This window comes from Poeciliopsis prolifica, unplaced genomic scaffold, assembly GCF_027474105.1.
Source record: "Poeciliopsis prolifica strain line A6 unplaced genomic scaffold, Auburn_PproV2 SCAFFOLD005, whole genome shotgun sequence".
NCBI classification, from domain to species: Eukaryota; Metazoa; Chordata; class Actinopteri; order Cyprinodontiformes; family Poeciliidae; genus Poeciliopsis; species Poeciliopsis prolifica.
In genome coordinates this window covers 16,420,684-16,435,602 of record NW_026562380.1, presented here as the reverse complement: position 1 = coordinate 16,435,602, position 14,919 = coordinate 16,420,684, and the positions used below count along the sequence as shown (strand labels likewise).

Here is a 14,919-nt window from a genome sequence, read left to right as displayed (position 1 = left end):
ATGACAAAGCAAAGAGTTAGAGGCTAATTGAGTCCATGCCACGCCACATGGATGCAGTGGTTTGTGCAAAAGCAGCCACAATCGGCGTACAGTAAATGTACTCCAAGCGTGACCTATTGACATTTCTGTGAAAAAAAAAGTTTAATTGATCAAAATTAAATGAGAGTAGGTTTCATTTTTTGATTTGAATTTATGAAATATATATATTTTTTATCATTTAACTAAGCACCTCTGCCATGAAAGCATCCACACACACAATAAACACAGAGTCAAGAACCACAATAGTCGAGAGTTCTTAGTAAAAATAATTCATATTTTCACAACATATAAATAATTATTGAATCACACAATACAGATATCTTGATATGAATAAATACTTAACAAATAAAACCAGGCGTTTTTTTTTCATACAATACCCTATTGTCGAAAGAAACTTCCAAACCATTTGCATGTTTTGTTACACCTTCTGCTCTTAAGCCGATGCTTCTTCTACCGGTTGAATATCCCTAGACAAGTCCTAAATGCCTCAGCAGCTTAGACAAATGATGTGCAATTTATATGATCTCCTCCCAGGCAACTTAAAAATAATAATAAATAAAAACAGAAAAAAAAACCCCAAAAAACTGTCAGAACCCAACTCCAAAAACATGTTGGAGCGGGTCCTGATGAGCTGACCACTAGTTGGTCTTTAATTGATTAAGGTTCGTCTAGAGGTGATTAAAGCACACAGAGATCTACGTACGGGCCGTCAGCATGTGTGGGCTGGCCCGACAGCTTCAGTTACAGTTGAATGAAAAAGGCAGACCGAGAACCTGGTTGTCATTTCTACACTAAAGCCACAGATGGACATCTGTAGAGGAGCGGGCGGCGTTTGGCGGCGGGGGCCGAGGGGAGTGACTGCAGCGGCTGATGTCACAGCGGGAGTTTCGATAAAAACGCTTTGGGCTTATCTGCTTCTCTTAAATGTTCGAACCAGACGAGACATTCGTGGAAAGATTTGGGGACGCTCAAGTGAGGTCATATGGAATTGAAGATGTCTATATGTGGCACAAATGTTAGTCTAGAATAACCCAGGCTGGCCGTTTTAAGGAGGTAACAACAACTGTTTTGATGGCACATGTTTTTGTTTTTTTCTTTTTAAACCTCTTTTGTCTTTTTGCAAAAAAAAAAAAATAAGAAAAGAAAAACAAACAGATATATCAAAATCCATTAAAAACTTCCAAAACCAACGAAAGGAAACAGAAATGTCAGTTTTGCTTGAGTGTATCATCCAGACGCACAGACGTGTGCATTTCTCTGTTTGTGTTGCAAAATGAGGCATCGGGTTGGAAGGTCCTACAATACGGACTAGGTTCCATGCTCACAAAAGCATTAAAAAAAAAAAAGTGGGAGAGCCGATGTCCCACCCACCCGCCCCATTATGGTCCATAAAATATCGGAACTACTTAAAGGCAAAACTTATCAAGGATCAGCCCCGATAAAAAGCGCCGTCGTGGAAAAACGGCACGGAAAAACACATTCAGATTAAGGAAAGTCGCCGAAGCAGGCGGCGGGATTGCTCTTGGAAGTTCGGGAACCGCCGTCGTCCCGACTCGTCCAGCGGGAGCGGAGAGAGAGCAATGCGACTCTTCAGGGATTCATTTACCGACACTTCACCCCGGGCTCGGGTGTACAATCTCACAGGAGCTGTGTGTGCATGTGCAAATGTGTGTATGCGGCGGTTTGAGACGGATAATTATCCGGACCGAGGCGTATATTTGTACGCTTTTGTCGGAAAAAAACAATCCCCTACTGACAGGACCGGCAATACGACATTCGTGTGCATGATGTGTGTGAATGTTTCTAGGTGCTCAAATTGTAAGTAAACATGGAAACAATGTCCAAGGCAACAGATCTGTGTTGAAGGAGGAGGAAAACTAGAGGAAGGAAAGGAGAAATCGTAAGAAGTTCTGTCTTCTCTGTGTTCCCTGCCTTCTGGTCGCTAACAACAGGATGCCGGCTACAATGGGAAAGGCTCGTGTTTCTGTACATGTAGCACCAAAACTAGCAGGGGCCTGCCCTGTCTGTCTCGCACCGTTTAGTCTCATGCTTCGATTTTACTTTCCGTTTGAAGCCATTTAACTTGCAGAAGTGACGGCAGCTCGCGAGGAACTGCTTTGAAAAGGAATATTTGCTTTTCCGCTCGCTGAGCAATGGCCGTTCCTTATCGTTTTAAGAACTGTAGGCGACTGATCTTTAGGCAAAGAGGGCATAAATGAGATAGGCAAGGGCTGGTTTGTGGATATCAAGGTTATACTTAATAAAAGTGTTAATTCCATTCGTCCCAAACTCAAAAGGGACATGGCGAAATAAAAATAAAGATCATAAGTTCACAATAAGTAAGTGCTAAGAATGATTTTTCAGATGAGACACTGACAAATTTTGATCTTTGAGGTAATAAGACAGGGATCTTGAAAGTCCGGAAATGCAAACATGATTCCATTCTTAGTTTTCCTCTTTTCATACTCATCCAGATTTGAAGACGTCACATCGCTATTAAAGGTAGCATCAATTTAAATTTCAGAGAAATCAAAATATTTTTATCACCTACAAGAATAATTGCTGCTTATACATTTTAGATGGCAGAAAGTAGATTTGTTCTAGATGTTTGTGTCATTTTGTGTGGAACTGCTGTACTTTAGCTCACTCGTGTCGTCCAATTCTCATGGCGGCCCATGCATAATGAGAGACTTTTTGAAGGGGAAGCTAAGATGAACAAAGTCGACCTCGGCTCGTCTCACTTCTGCTTCCGACTTCCACAGACTTGCTTGCTGGGCTTTGCCACAAATACTGCATCTCTCACTTCAACAGAGCAAAATGCTAGACAGACAGGCAGACGGATAACACAGGTGGATTAAGACAGACAGACGGACAGACATGGTAAAAATCCTTGGCTGTGGTCTATAAAGCAATGTCAGATGCTTCTCGTTAAGCCAATATACAATCATTTTGTCCGGCACGGCTCTCTACGTACCTCTAAATACACACTGTACACAAGGGTTAAGTCAGTTGCCCGGACATGGAGCCAAACCTCTGGCCGTATAAGAGCACACGGCGAATCAGGTGATAATAATTGCACAAAGAGGTATTCTGGAGGCCATGTCTACTGCAAAGTAAAAAAAAACAAACAAAAAACACACACACACACACCACCATCCCCCTCCCTCGTACACACACTCTCTCTTCACATTCGACATTGGGGGGAGGGGGTTGATTTTTCAGGCCATAAGGTTACTAGTTAGTCACTAGCTAGTTAGTCAGTTGGTTAGTTAGTATCAGAGGTGCATTGACTGGCATGGGGAGCCCACTGCAGGGCGGTGGCTCTGGCGTGCTACCGATGTGTTGTCGTCGCTGTGGTGTGCTGCGCCGTGGTCAGCCGCGGTAGATCTGTTTGAAGTGGTCGCACTCGTTGCAGTAGCCCTGTTTCTCTTGGTTGGCATAGTGGTCGCAGCCCTGCGTCCGACACCTCTGCTTGGACTTCTCCTTGGGCGCCTGCGCCCTCCTTCCCGCCTCCCGGCCCTGGCCTCGCGTGTGGCACTCGGGGCAGAGGTCCGTGCAGCCCGGGGACACGTTGCTGCAGCCGCTCCGCCGGCACTGGGTCTGGGTCTGGGATTGCTGCGAGGATCTGGGCTTGGCTGCTCGGTCGCGCTTTGGGGACAGAACAAGGTCGGTTAGAACCTAAGAGATACTACAGCGCCGTGCACAAGCGTTAAACCATACATCATTTATTTGCACAGCACTTCTTGTCTGTGTCAAACGATCCCCATTATAATTATTATGGACGCAACTATCTTTTATTTTAGTAATTTTGTAGATTTTTCATTTCATTTGAATTAGTTGAAGCTAAACTATGCCACTTGAGGAGTTCTGGGTGGCAGATATTTACAAAAGTGAAATTATATTTAAATTTGTAATGCATAATTTTTTTGTACAATTTTGGCTTAATTGTTATTCTGATTATGTTTGCTTTTCAGCAAAATGGCTTTTTTAGTCTGAATACTGGAGCGATTAATTGATTACTAAATTAGTTGACAAATTTTTCAACAATCGATTAATCTTGATAAATTGCTTCCGCCCTGTAGTAAATACATTAATTGTTTTTGCTTTACCGTAACTAACGGGGGAAAAACAACAGCGGTTGCAATAAAAAGATGCTAAAAGCAAAAGGTTGATAACAACCAGGTAGGACAGCTGCGGCCGACACGTACCATGACCGGAGGAGGGGAGTGTGGTGTCCGATGTGCAACTTGATTAAGACGCGCACTTTGCTCTTTAACATAGCACTTGTCACAGTAGCCCTCCAGCATGGCCTTGCCAACCGCGCTGCACCCGGAACCGGACCCCCGACACCGAGTGGCGTTCTGGAAGCCTGTCTCCAAACCGCGCCTGCTCTGGACCGGGGCAGGAGGAGGAGTCAAGCCTGGGAAAAAAAAAAGAAAAAGATGGCGACCCCTGTTAGCAAAACTGTCGCTTTGACAAGACATTTTCCACATTTGAAAAACAACGTAACTGCGTCATGTCGAGTTTGGACTTACGGTGGTTTGTCTGATAGTCTACATAGCAAATAGTGCAGAAACCCAATTTCTCCGTAGTCCCAAAGAACTGGCAGCCGGATCTTTTACAGCGCTGGGCCAGAGGAGTCTGCCAGGCTGACGTGTGTGCTGGGGTGAGGGTGAGGCACGGCTGCTCAGTGTCTCTGGCCTGGCTCCAAGCCGAGGCCTCAGTCCTGTGGTTGCCCTGCTGTGGCTCCCCCCTCTCCGGAGCCTGCTGCCTCTGCATGCAGGGCGGACACAGGCCGTTGAATATCCTCAACACCTCTTGCCGGCACATGCTGCATCGCTCCGTCTCCGCATCGCAGCCCCCCCACTGGGCCCACCCGGAGCCCTGGGCTGGGTGGGAAATGACAGGTGCCCCGTTGGGCCCTGGGAGTCCTGTGGCGGCAGTTCCGGCCCCAGGGGGTCCGTGGTTCTGCCTGGCGTTGAAGCAGCGCTCGCAAAGGCCGTCGTGCTCCACGCTGAGGGTGAAGAGGCAGCCGGGTGTTTTGCACTTCATGGCGTGAGTTTCACTGTACAGGCTGAGGCTGGGGGCGGTGGGCGGGGCAGAGCGGGGACTCGACACGCCCCTCCCGGAGGAAGAGCAAGGTGGACTGCTGCTTCTGGCTCCTCTGGCGCTCACCTCTGTCTCCGCTCCTCCCATCATCCCCGGTCCTCCCTGCACGCCGGCACCCTTGGTCTGGACCACCCCCTCTATCCTGGCCCCGCCCCCTGTCGTGGCCTGTCGCTTCTCGAAGCATTCGTGACAATGAGGTTGCGTGTCCACGGAGACGTAGAAGGTGCACCGCGGCGTGGCGCAGCGGATCTCGATGAGGGAGAGCTGGGAGACGGAGAACGGTGGCGGTCGCTGCGGCTGGGCGGCCCAGGCCTGCTCCTTGTCCTCCTGCCAGCGCTGATACTCGTGGTTGACGAGCTGCAGGTAGTCCTCCATCAGGTTCATGTCCTCGGGAAGGTTGCCCTCGTCCAGCCTAGCAGACACACAACATGGCCTCCGTTTAACATCAAACCTTCAATCAGCTCAAGGGACCAGACTTTATGAATCCTACGAACTTCGCAGCTTTCATGATCCACGCGGTTTCGTGACCCAGGCCGATGACGGGGATCTCTATGAGGTGCAGGTAGTCATTGAGCAGTCTCTCTTTCTGCAGCTGCTCCTTCTCCATCAGGAAGTGAACCTTCAGCTCTTCAAAGCCCACCCTCTTCGGGTTGATGAGTGGAACGGCTCGGATCTCTACAAAAACAAAAGACCGTTTATTTTTTACTCTCTCTCTCTCTTTTTTTTTAAACCACCACCAAACATTGCAGGGCTTCCTCTAGGACTTTTTCAAACTACAGTGGCGGGATGTCTGAAATATAACGCACGGTGCCCAAACTGTATTAATTAACCACAGCCATCATTCGCTTTTACAGGCTTGAAGTAAAAAACAAAACATTCAACATAGCCTTTCCTAGGTATCTTTCTTTTGGCTTTTCTCTCCCTCTACTTCGGACTCTGAAGGTGTGGTGGCTTTCATTTTGCCGTGGCGGTGTGCCACAATCAATTACATGTTAGAGGAAACCCTGCACCGGCTGCGTTACTCCCATCGGTTTGATTTTATTATTCATCCTACCTGGGCCGCTGTCTTTGACGGTGATGAGGGGTGCGAAGTGCTGGGAGTCATAGCCAAGCACTATCGGGTATTTGTAGCACTCCGTGGGCAGCCAGTGTAGAGGCAGATAAATCCCACCCACGTTCAGAGGGGAGATGGAGGAGCCAGATTTCATACTCCTCACCACCTGGTCTGTTGATGAAAGTAAGATAAAAGCTATTTAGCCGCTCTAATTCTAAAAGTAAGCTGAAGACAAACGCCTCCAGTTTCACGTTTTCATTCGTCTTACAACAACAAACCGTCAATCAGATCTGCGCTAGCGCCAATCAGATCTGCGCTAGCGCCAAAAAATTAATTGTATATCCTGGTTTTAGGTTTCAGTCGGAGAGTTGAGTACCTGCGATGACAACTATGGGTCGGCGGAGGATGTTGGAGAGGATGAAGATGTGAATGTCCTCCAGGGAGTCGAACTGGAGCCCATTGCTACTCGAGACCGGAGATGCCATCTTTACAATCTTGTCCCACTCGTCCTCCCAGTTCTAGGACAGTGAAAACACAACCAATCTGGATATAAAAGCCTGTCCACTTAAGAAAAGGGAACCAACAGAGCTGTGGTTTTGGGTCTGGTTTTTGTACCATGGTGGTGTATCTGAGCCCGGTCTGGGTGAACTCTTGCGACTGCAGCAGCTCCGCCTGGAAGCGAGCTTTAAACACAGCCGTGTCCGTCTCTTTCAGGACACCGTGGAGAGCTTTCCGGAGCACCAGGTCTGTGTCCTGGACGCCGAGCATGTACTGGGAAGCTGCGTGCAGCAAGCAGTTCCCATCTCCTGTAGACACAAACACACACACACAAGAGATTAGCTGTTCATTTTGTAAATGGAAATGAAAGTTCTCAGAGTATGCACGCTCTCATTCAAATACTGCAATACTGCGTGCAAGCTAATGTGTAACTGAAGCCTGGGGATTTCCAGGCCGCTGGGCCAATCATCACTATCTGGTTTGTAGATTATAACTTGACCCTTATAGGCCTAAAAGTACACACACTCGCACTTCAAATAAGGTCCCATTTATAAAAATACTTGACCTGAAGTTACCTTCTTTTAAAATCTGTGAGTAAAAAATTTGCCTGCTGTCCCTCTTCAGTCTGCTCGCCATCTAATGACCAAGAAGTTGCTCAAAAGGAGTGCTTGTATGAGGAACTAAAAACCCTGGAATTTTATTTCGTCTCCTTCGGCACTGCTGGGTCTTTTCCTCATTGTGAAACAGGAGAGGCTGTATTTGTCAATGTGCACAGCTCTGAAATACCCTGTTGTCACACTAAACACAGGAATTTCCCTGTGCGAAGTTCTGCTTTTTTTTATGCTTCTGTGTGTGTGTGTGTGTGTGTGTGTATGTGTGTGTTTGATCCCTCTTCTGATCCCAGCTCATCAATGCTACTCAGCAGGTCCTGTACTTTCCACAGAGGCGTGACTTGGACAAGAAGGAATGTTTGGGTTTTTTAACGACTGTTATCAGCCGATGAGGGCTTGTGATTAATGGGCGCTCAGATAAGGTGCGTCCTCACACGTAATGCAAACACAAGGCATACATGCAGGTCCTGTCATCTGTATGTTTATTCTGCTTTCCTGTTAGCTCTCAAATGATTCGCTTTGCATAAGGAAAATAACTTAAGTGAAAAATTTTTTTTCTTATGTATATATGCCAGTCTGTGTATATGATTCTTAAAATGAATGTTTGTTTTGAGCTAGAATGAGATCCATCAGTATTTCAGGGCAAAAAAATGTAACCCTCCTATTTCAGACAAGTAAGCTGTTGTTGCATTTCCGTGGTCTTGCATCACTCAACAAAAAAGGAAAATAAACCCCAAAAAACATACAATGCAGAGTTCTAGTGTGTAAAGAAGAAGAAGAAGAAGAAAAAAGAGGACATCCTCAACAAAGATGCATCCAGACACAGGTTGGCTCAAATGTTCTCAAACTCGAAAAACCTTTTGACCGTGAATCGCGTGAGGATGCCTGGCGACCGAAGATGAAAAGGCGTCAAGCTAAATATAGGCGCTTCCTCTGTGGCGAGAAGGGGCACTTCTGGAAAACACACCAAGCTCACCCTTATTCTGTTTTCATCCAGGTGGCAGCACTATAAGCACAAAGTAAACTGAGGTTTGAAAAGAAAGTGACGGTGTCATCAACGCTTCGCACACTGCTGCTCAGCTGCCTGCAAACGGCTCCAACTTATAAAGCAAACCGGCCTGAAAATACAACTAGATGAGCATTATCCATGTCTCATGTAACACTTTAACTCATTATTATAGCTAAATATCAATATTTATATGAGTTTTGCTGCATTTAGCCTAAGTGGTGTTTTTCAAATAAAAGCAATTAGATCAAGTTACACAGTTTTATATCAAATTTTTAAGTTCTCCAGTTGTTCGAGGGAAAGAGCAACGCTGCACATTTTACCTCTCACGTACAAGAAAAGATAAAGTCAGCTGTTTGGAAATACTTTCCATCACACAATTCATAGTGTGAAAACCTTTTCAATTAATTGCTCTTATAAGGGTACTACTACATTAAAACTTTTGGCTAACTAACCAGCTGTTATTTACTACTTCAAGTGTTGCAGAGTGGCAAAAACTTTAACTAGTCCATGCAATAAACACTTGAAATCTACAACTGAATTTCATCAGGTTGTTATTTGAGTTTTATCACCTTTTGCAAAAATAAACAAACAAATGTAACAGATCAAAGTAAATAATTAATATGTTGTTTCTTTTTGCAGCACAATAACACAATATAAGTTTTATTTTGTATTTAATCAAAGCAATTCAGATCAATGCTAATATGATAATGTTATATATGGGACACTGTAAGTATTAGGACTCGAGCTTAAATAAGACGAGAATCTCATATTTTGACCCGCCACAACTCAACCATGCATGAGCTCCAGGTTTGTGCGGCGGCTGTTTCCGACTACTTTTGAATTAAAGCCAGAACGATGCACATGAAAATCCCCAAATCTGTCCAAATCCTTTAAGATTCACACCAGAAGGAGTGTTAAGAGTGTGGTCTCCGCTGCTGAAGTACGAGGAGTCAGTTTATTGTAGCTGAACCAATCCTGCGTGAAGGGGACACATGACAGACATGGGATGTTGCTCGGGGAAAAACCCTCGGAATGCGTTCTAGACCTTCAAGAAGAAAGTCACACCGAAATTTAATGAGGTATCGCAGCGCTGGGATGGAAACAGGAAAACGGATATGACTCGGCTACTTGAATTATGCCGGAGTTTGTGATGCTTAATTCTATTTATTTGTACGAAAGAATCCCTGGAGGCTTGAGGTTTTACTATGTTTATGACACAAGTTATAGCCTGAGAATACAACAGGATTTTCGGGAGCTAAAATTTATGTACCAGAAGATGTTGGACGTTCTCTGAGGGACTTCTTCCTCCGTCACGTTTCCTCTGCTGAAGTCCAGTGACTCAGCAACCGTCAGTGAGATCCTTTATGAATATATGTGTGAGCATGTGCGTGCGTGTCCGTCCTCTACTCAAAGTCACGTCTAGGTCTTTCAGAGTTAGACTGTCCGGCTCTAACGTTCTGCCTCATCAAGCCAGGAAATTCCACTCAGGTTACTTACTGGCAGCTTATGATAGCCGGGTTCGTCATCAATAAAAAGGGTCTTTCTGAATGAGGAACTATCCCCTGATGAAAGTGGCAGTGACTCATTTGGGTTATTACTTTAAAAATCAACAATGACCCTCTAAGGATTAAACATTCAGTAACTCAGATTACATCAGAAGAGGAATTTCTCACATGAGGAAAAACAAATCAAAAAGAAGAAGACATTTGGTTTTCTGCTGGAAACTTAAACCTTAAAGTCAAACTTGTAACAGGGACTGATTTCCACTTCCTGTTTTTGTCGCGAACGCTACAAGCTGAACACTTTCTTTGAACGCCTTTCTTTCCCCTCTCTCTTTTTAAAATAGTTCACCAGACTTGCAGGATATTCGGTTCCGTTTGATTGGCTTCTGATTGAGAAAAAAAAAAAACGAAAAACGTCAAACCTACATCAGGCAGGTGTGCGGCGGCACTTCATCAGGCCTTCGCACACGCCTAAACAGAAAAGCAGGGGGACGAACCTGCTGGGGCTGAAACTACTGGAAAAACTTTGGTCTGAAAGATCACCAGCAGTAAACAACGTTGCAGTGGGTGACGCCGGTGAAGTTTCCAGTGCAGAAACTACGATCAGAGGCACCAGGGGCCCTTGTGTGAATGTTTGCCTGCGCCGGGATGTTCCCGAGCTGCAGCGCGCACGTAACAGAAAACATGAGTTAGCGAGCGGCCGGCCGGCCTCAGCAGAGGCTGCTGGATGAGTCTCTCCGAAAGCAGAACTCGTGCACCTTGATTGTTGTCATTTACAGTAACCTTTCTTGTGAGTAATGACATCTGAGAATTTAAATATCAAAAACCCATTGACTCATAAGCGAACAGCTTCTGCTTCAGAAAATGAAACAAAGGCCGCTCACATCCTCAGCGGGGAGTCGCAACGATCGCAGTTGTTCCTAAATTTTAGACTTCCACATTTTTGTCAAAGAATAATCCCAACTTCATAAAGCTTCATAGAAAGTGACAGACAAACACCAAACATTGTTCCACCCGAGTCGTTTTCATGGTTTCTTACCGTTTGTGCGCAGCGGCACCATCTTCTTCAGTTCCCGACACCAGTTGAGCTTCTTCTCCTGCTCCAAGGAGGCCTGCATGGCCCGGTCCAGGATGGCGGCTTGCACCACCTCTCTGAAGGCCTGGGGGAAGTGGTTCATGGCGATCATCTCCAGGGTGTAGCGGTGCATCCCCCGCAGGTGGTGCACTAGGCCGGCGCTGGCCGCTGGCTTCACCACGTCGTTGGGCACGCGCTGACGGATCTTCACCGCTTTCAGCAGGTTGGAGACAAACAGAAATTTGGGGAGGAAGTTCTGGCCCTGCGACATGGTGGACGGGTGGCCGGGAGAGTGGAAGGAGGGGAGGAAGAGGAACAAGGAGGAGAGGAGGAGGAGAAGGAGGAGTAAGAGGAGACACCCAGCTGGCAATGATGGGTCAACGTGAAATCTGGGCAGAAGAAAAGAAAGAGAAAAAAAATGGGAGAAAATCGGTTATTTCACAACGGTAGCAAAGATCAGAGTCTGGTGGGAATTTTTTGTGGAGATTCCCCTTCCTCGTTAACTGAGACACAAAACTCATTTTAATTTACAGTTTACTCGGGAAACCACCCATAACACAGAAACACTTCATCATTGAGTAAATAACTTGCTTTTTTCTCTGCTGTCAGATGAGATTCTGTTCATTTCAACTCAATTATAATAATAATAAAAAAACACAAAGAGCGCTTTCTTCTCATTGACCTTTTCGCCTTGAAGGTTTCTGACTTTCCCCTCCTCTTCCCCCAACAAGATCTCCCACACTGTCCCACCGAGCTCAAAGCTTCCCAACAATCAACTGGTGCTTTCCATATTTCCCCAGGGCGATCCAGTGTTTTCCAGGCTGCTGGGAAGGTCACAAGGCCTCCTGCCTCAACAGCACCTCAGCGCGTCGGCCTGCGTCAGGGCTTTGCTTAAAGATAACCGGGAGTTCAGTAAACACACAAGCTCCTCAATGGAGAGAAAAGATAGACCAGTCTTAGTAACACCACTGGTCAATGTATACCAAGATCTATAGTAATAGTAAGTAATTTGACATGTTAATTATTAAAGCTAATGCTCTTGGTGAGAAATATCAAATAAGGACACGCCAACTCGAGTTTCCACTTGTAGCTGTTCCTGCTGTTGACTTTCACTCTTACCGAACAAGTGGTGGCTCTCCCACAGCCATTCTGCAGCAACAGGTGGGGGAGGGGAAACACAACATTGTTGTTTAAAATTGTTGTTTAAAATGTTTACTTAAAATAGAAACAAGATGCTAAATCAGAGCCTGACTTGTAACAAAAAAAAGGGGGGCTACTTTTACTCTTTTCCTTCATGCTGTTTCTGAGTATCTGCTAAAGGTGCACCGTTGAGTAACGCTTCTCGTTTTTCTCGCTTCGACGAAAACGAGAGAAAGGTTACGTTTCCAATGGATGGGAACAATAAAGAAAGGCGAGACAGTCCTTCAGTTTCAACACCACGACTTGGTCCCAGCAACAGGTTGGAGAGGAGAACCACAGCGTGAAAAAACTTTGCTCACTCCAGCACCCGTCTTGGTTTCTCAATAAAAAGTTTTTAAACTGTAGAAGCGCTACGATGGACTTTTTTTTTTTTTTGCAGATATCCATCTACAGAGATTTTGTTGAGGGAAAGTTGTTCAACGATAACTTTGGTGCGCAGCGGCACCATCTTTTTCAGTTCCCTTCAAAGCCCCTTGATAGTGATAACTGGCTCAAACTTGCTGAAAATGTTATTCATTTGTTCATTTTTAATATTTAAATTTAGTGTACTTTAAGTTTTAAAAGTGATAAAAAAGTCAAATCGAGGACAGTAAAACAAACTTTCTCTAAATGATCCACGTATGTAATATTGCAAAGCCGTTTCTCATCTAGTCACGGATTAAACAATTGATAAAATTATATTTTTGGCTTCAACGCGTAGAATAAAATCTGCTTTAAAGGAACAATTGAGTTAAAATAGGATAAATTCTTAGCTTCCAGTTGACAGGTGGTAGAAAGTTAATGTCAACCGTTTAGTTTTCACGCCACGACTGCTCATTTAAAGAAGCAAAAATGTTTTCTAGTCATTTATCTTTCTTTTTCTTGTAAGCCTACTGACCGGCAGCGTGCAGCAACAGGTGGGGGAGGGGCATCCCCCTGTGATCTGGAATAATTTGTGGTTTAGAAACCTAAACTAAACACAGCACAGATCTGCACAACTTTCTCAAACTTTGGTAAACCTTAATACCCCAACTGTGTGACGACAATTGATTTTTACTGCTCATCAGGGAAAGAAAGTGACATTTCTCTTTTGAAGAGCTGCTTCACCAAATTAAGAACCTCCAGCTGCCAGTTCGCACACAGGAAGTAAAAAGTACTGGTCAGCAAGTGAGCCCTTGACTTTTTGCTGACTCTTTAACTCCGTCCTAACCCCACATCCTCACATCAACAGGCTGACAAGGAGTCAGTGGATGCCACTGAAGTTCACAACCACCTGAAGGCTGGTGGAAGGGGGGGGGAAAGAGAGCCTTCAGTCTCCAGCCAAGAGCGGCGGCAGGTGCAACAGACTAGGCCCTGCTGAAGTCAGTCACTTTCGGGGGAGCAGGAACCAAGACAGCTGGCTGTCAGGAGGCACGCTGGACGCCTGGTTGTTACCCGAATAGGCAAGACTGCGGTTTTTAGCACGGCTGGCTAACACGCACACGTACAAAAAGAAAGGAAGAAAGAGAGAGAGAGAAAGAAAAAAAAAACAAAACAACAACAGGAGACTTTGCTGACGTTAAAGGCTTACGTAATTGCAATGACAACTACCTTTGAGACAATGTAGTGATCAGCGGCGGCGGTTAGAGCCGTTGGTATGTTTGTCCGTTTTAAACGTCCCCGTTAAAACGTTAAGGGGGAGAAGGTGGAGGAGTAGGGGGGCGGGGGGGGGGGGGTGTCTTTGTAAACAATGGCTGTCAAAGCCACTGTCGTGAGCAGGCTTTCCTCCATGTCCTTAGAAACACGACCAACACGTTACTAAAGGCCCCAAAACACGACGTGTCCGACGAGTCCCGGCCCCTCGGCGCGGAACGTGGTCCAGGCGAAGAGGCAAAAAGGGCAGAAGTGTTGTCTTACCTGTGTAATGTGTCGGGGGGGTTGATAACAAAGCCTCCCGGATGCTCAGGCTAGTCCTCTCTCAGCCACTTCACTCAGCCTCACCGCTGCGGCTCTCGGCGCCATTCAACCCTCTCTTTTTTTCCCCCCACTGTAGCGTCTAACACGGAGCCCTCGCAGCTCGGAGACGCCTTTCGAAAGACTGCTTCGCGTCCGCGAGCGCTAGTTTTTTAAAAAAGGAAAAACTCCAAGTCAAGGGGATTTCCACACGGGGACTTTCCGTCCACCCATTTTGCTCGCTTTTCTCAACCTTGGCGTGCAGTTCCGCCCCGTCGTCGCTAGGGGGCCCTCCATCTGTCTGACTCGATGCTGAAAAGCATATCCCACCTACTGAGCACAAAGGAGCCTTCGCTGAATGAAAGAGACAGGTCGCGTCACACTCTATTTCATGAGACAGCCTTAGAAATAAATCATTAACCCCCCGAAAAGACCAGCCTCAGCAAATGACTCAGGAGCACGAAAGAAAAACCCTGCAGTTCATTAAAAAAAAAAGCAGGGTTTGACTCGCAGTCTGCTCGTGTATGTTTTTGAATAAGCATCTAATAGTTTGACTAAGGATTTTGTGGTGATGATGATTATGATGATGATATAATACTGTTTTGACTGGAAATTAAGCTCAGAGGAATTAAGCCGGACTTTTTGCAGTCATGCAAGACCCAGAGGTGCGGTTATTATTAAACTCTTTCCTCTTTTTTTCCCATCAGGTTGTGGGTTACTCAATTATTTAATGTTTTATGCATATCCAAGTGCAGATTCCTCTTACTTCTGTAGTTTGCATTGAGCTGTATGAACTAAATGTCCTAATGTAGTCAATACAAAGCTGCATTAATGTAACACTCAGAGTTTTTATATAGTAGAAAAAATATTAAATATTCTCCAGATTCGAATAACCATAGAAAAGGACATTA

At 45.5% G+C, this 14,919-nt stretch overlaps 1 protein-coding gene across 2 annotated transcripts; it reads right to left on the bottom strand.

The window, feature by feature from the left end:
- Nucleotides 1-292: 292 nt before the first annotated feature.
- Nucleotides 293-14,350, bottom strand: tnfaip3 (tumor necrosis factor, alpha-induced protein 3). 2 transcript variants are annotated; one of them, XM_055029685.1, is made up of 9 exons: nt 13,973-14,350; nt 10,862-11,286; nt 6,818-7,008; nt 6,579-6,720; nt 6,203-6,373; nt 5,643-5,823; nt 4,575-5,560; nt 4,248-4,459; nt 293-3,687 (listed from the first exon to the last, which is right to left on the bottom strand). In XM_055029685.1, exons 2-9 carry the CDS (start codon nt 11,166-11,168, stop codon nt 3,412-3,414), a joined length of 2,466 nt encoding a protein of 821 aa, XP_054885660.1. In that variant the 5' UTR covers nt 11,169-11,286; nt 13,973-14,350; the 3' UTR covers nt 293-3,411. The 2 variants fall into 2 exon arrangements, with proteins under 2 accessions (XP_054885660.1, XP_054885661.1); XM_055029686.1 differs by lacking the exon at nt 13,973-14,350 and adding an exon at nt 13,667-13,698.
- Between the last annotated feature and the right edge of the window lie 569 nt (nt 14,351-14,919).

What these genes read in the sequence shown, in the direction of transcription:
- tnfaip3 (XM_055029685.1), bottom strand. Translation starts at nt 11,168, where the DNA reads ATGTCGCAGGGCCAGAACTTCCTCCCCAAATTTCTGTTTGTCTCCAAC. An exon ending in ACCCATAGTTGTCATCGCAG is followed by an intron (nt 6,374 to 6,578) that starts GTACTCAACTCT and finishes TTTCATCAACAG; the next exon opens with ACCAGGTGGTGAGGAGTATG. An exon ending in TGGATCATGAAAGCTGCGAA is followed by an intron (nt 5,561 to 5,642) that starts GTTCGTAGGATT and finishes TGTGTCTGCTAG; the next exon opens with GCTGGACGAGGGCAACCTTC.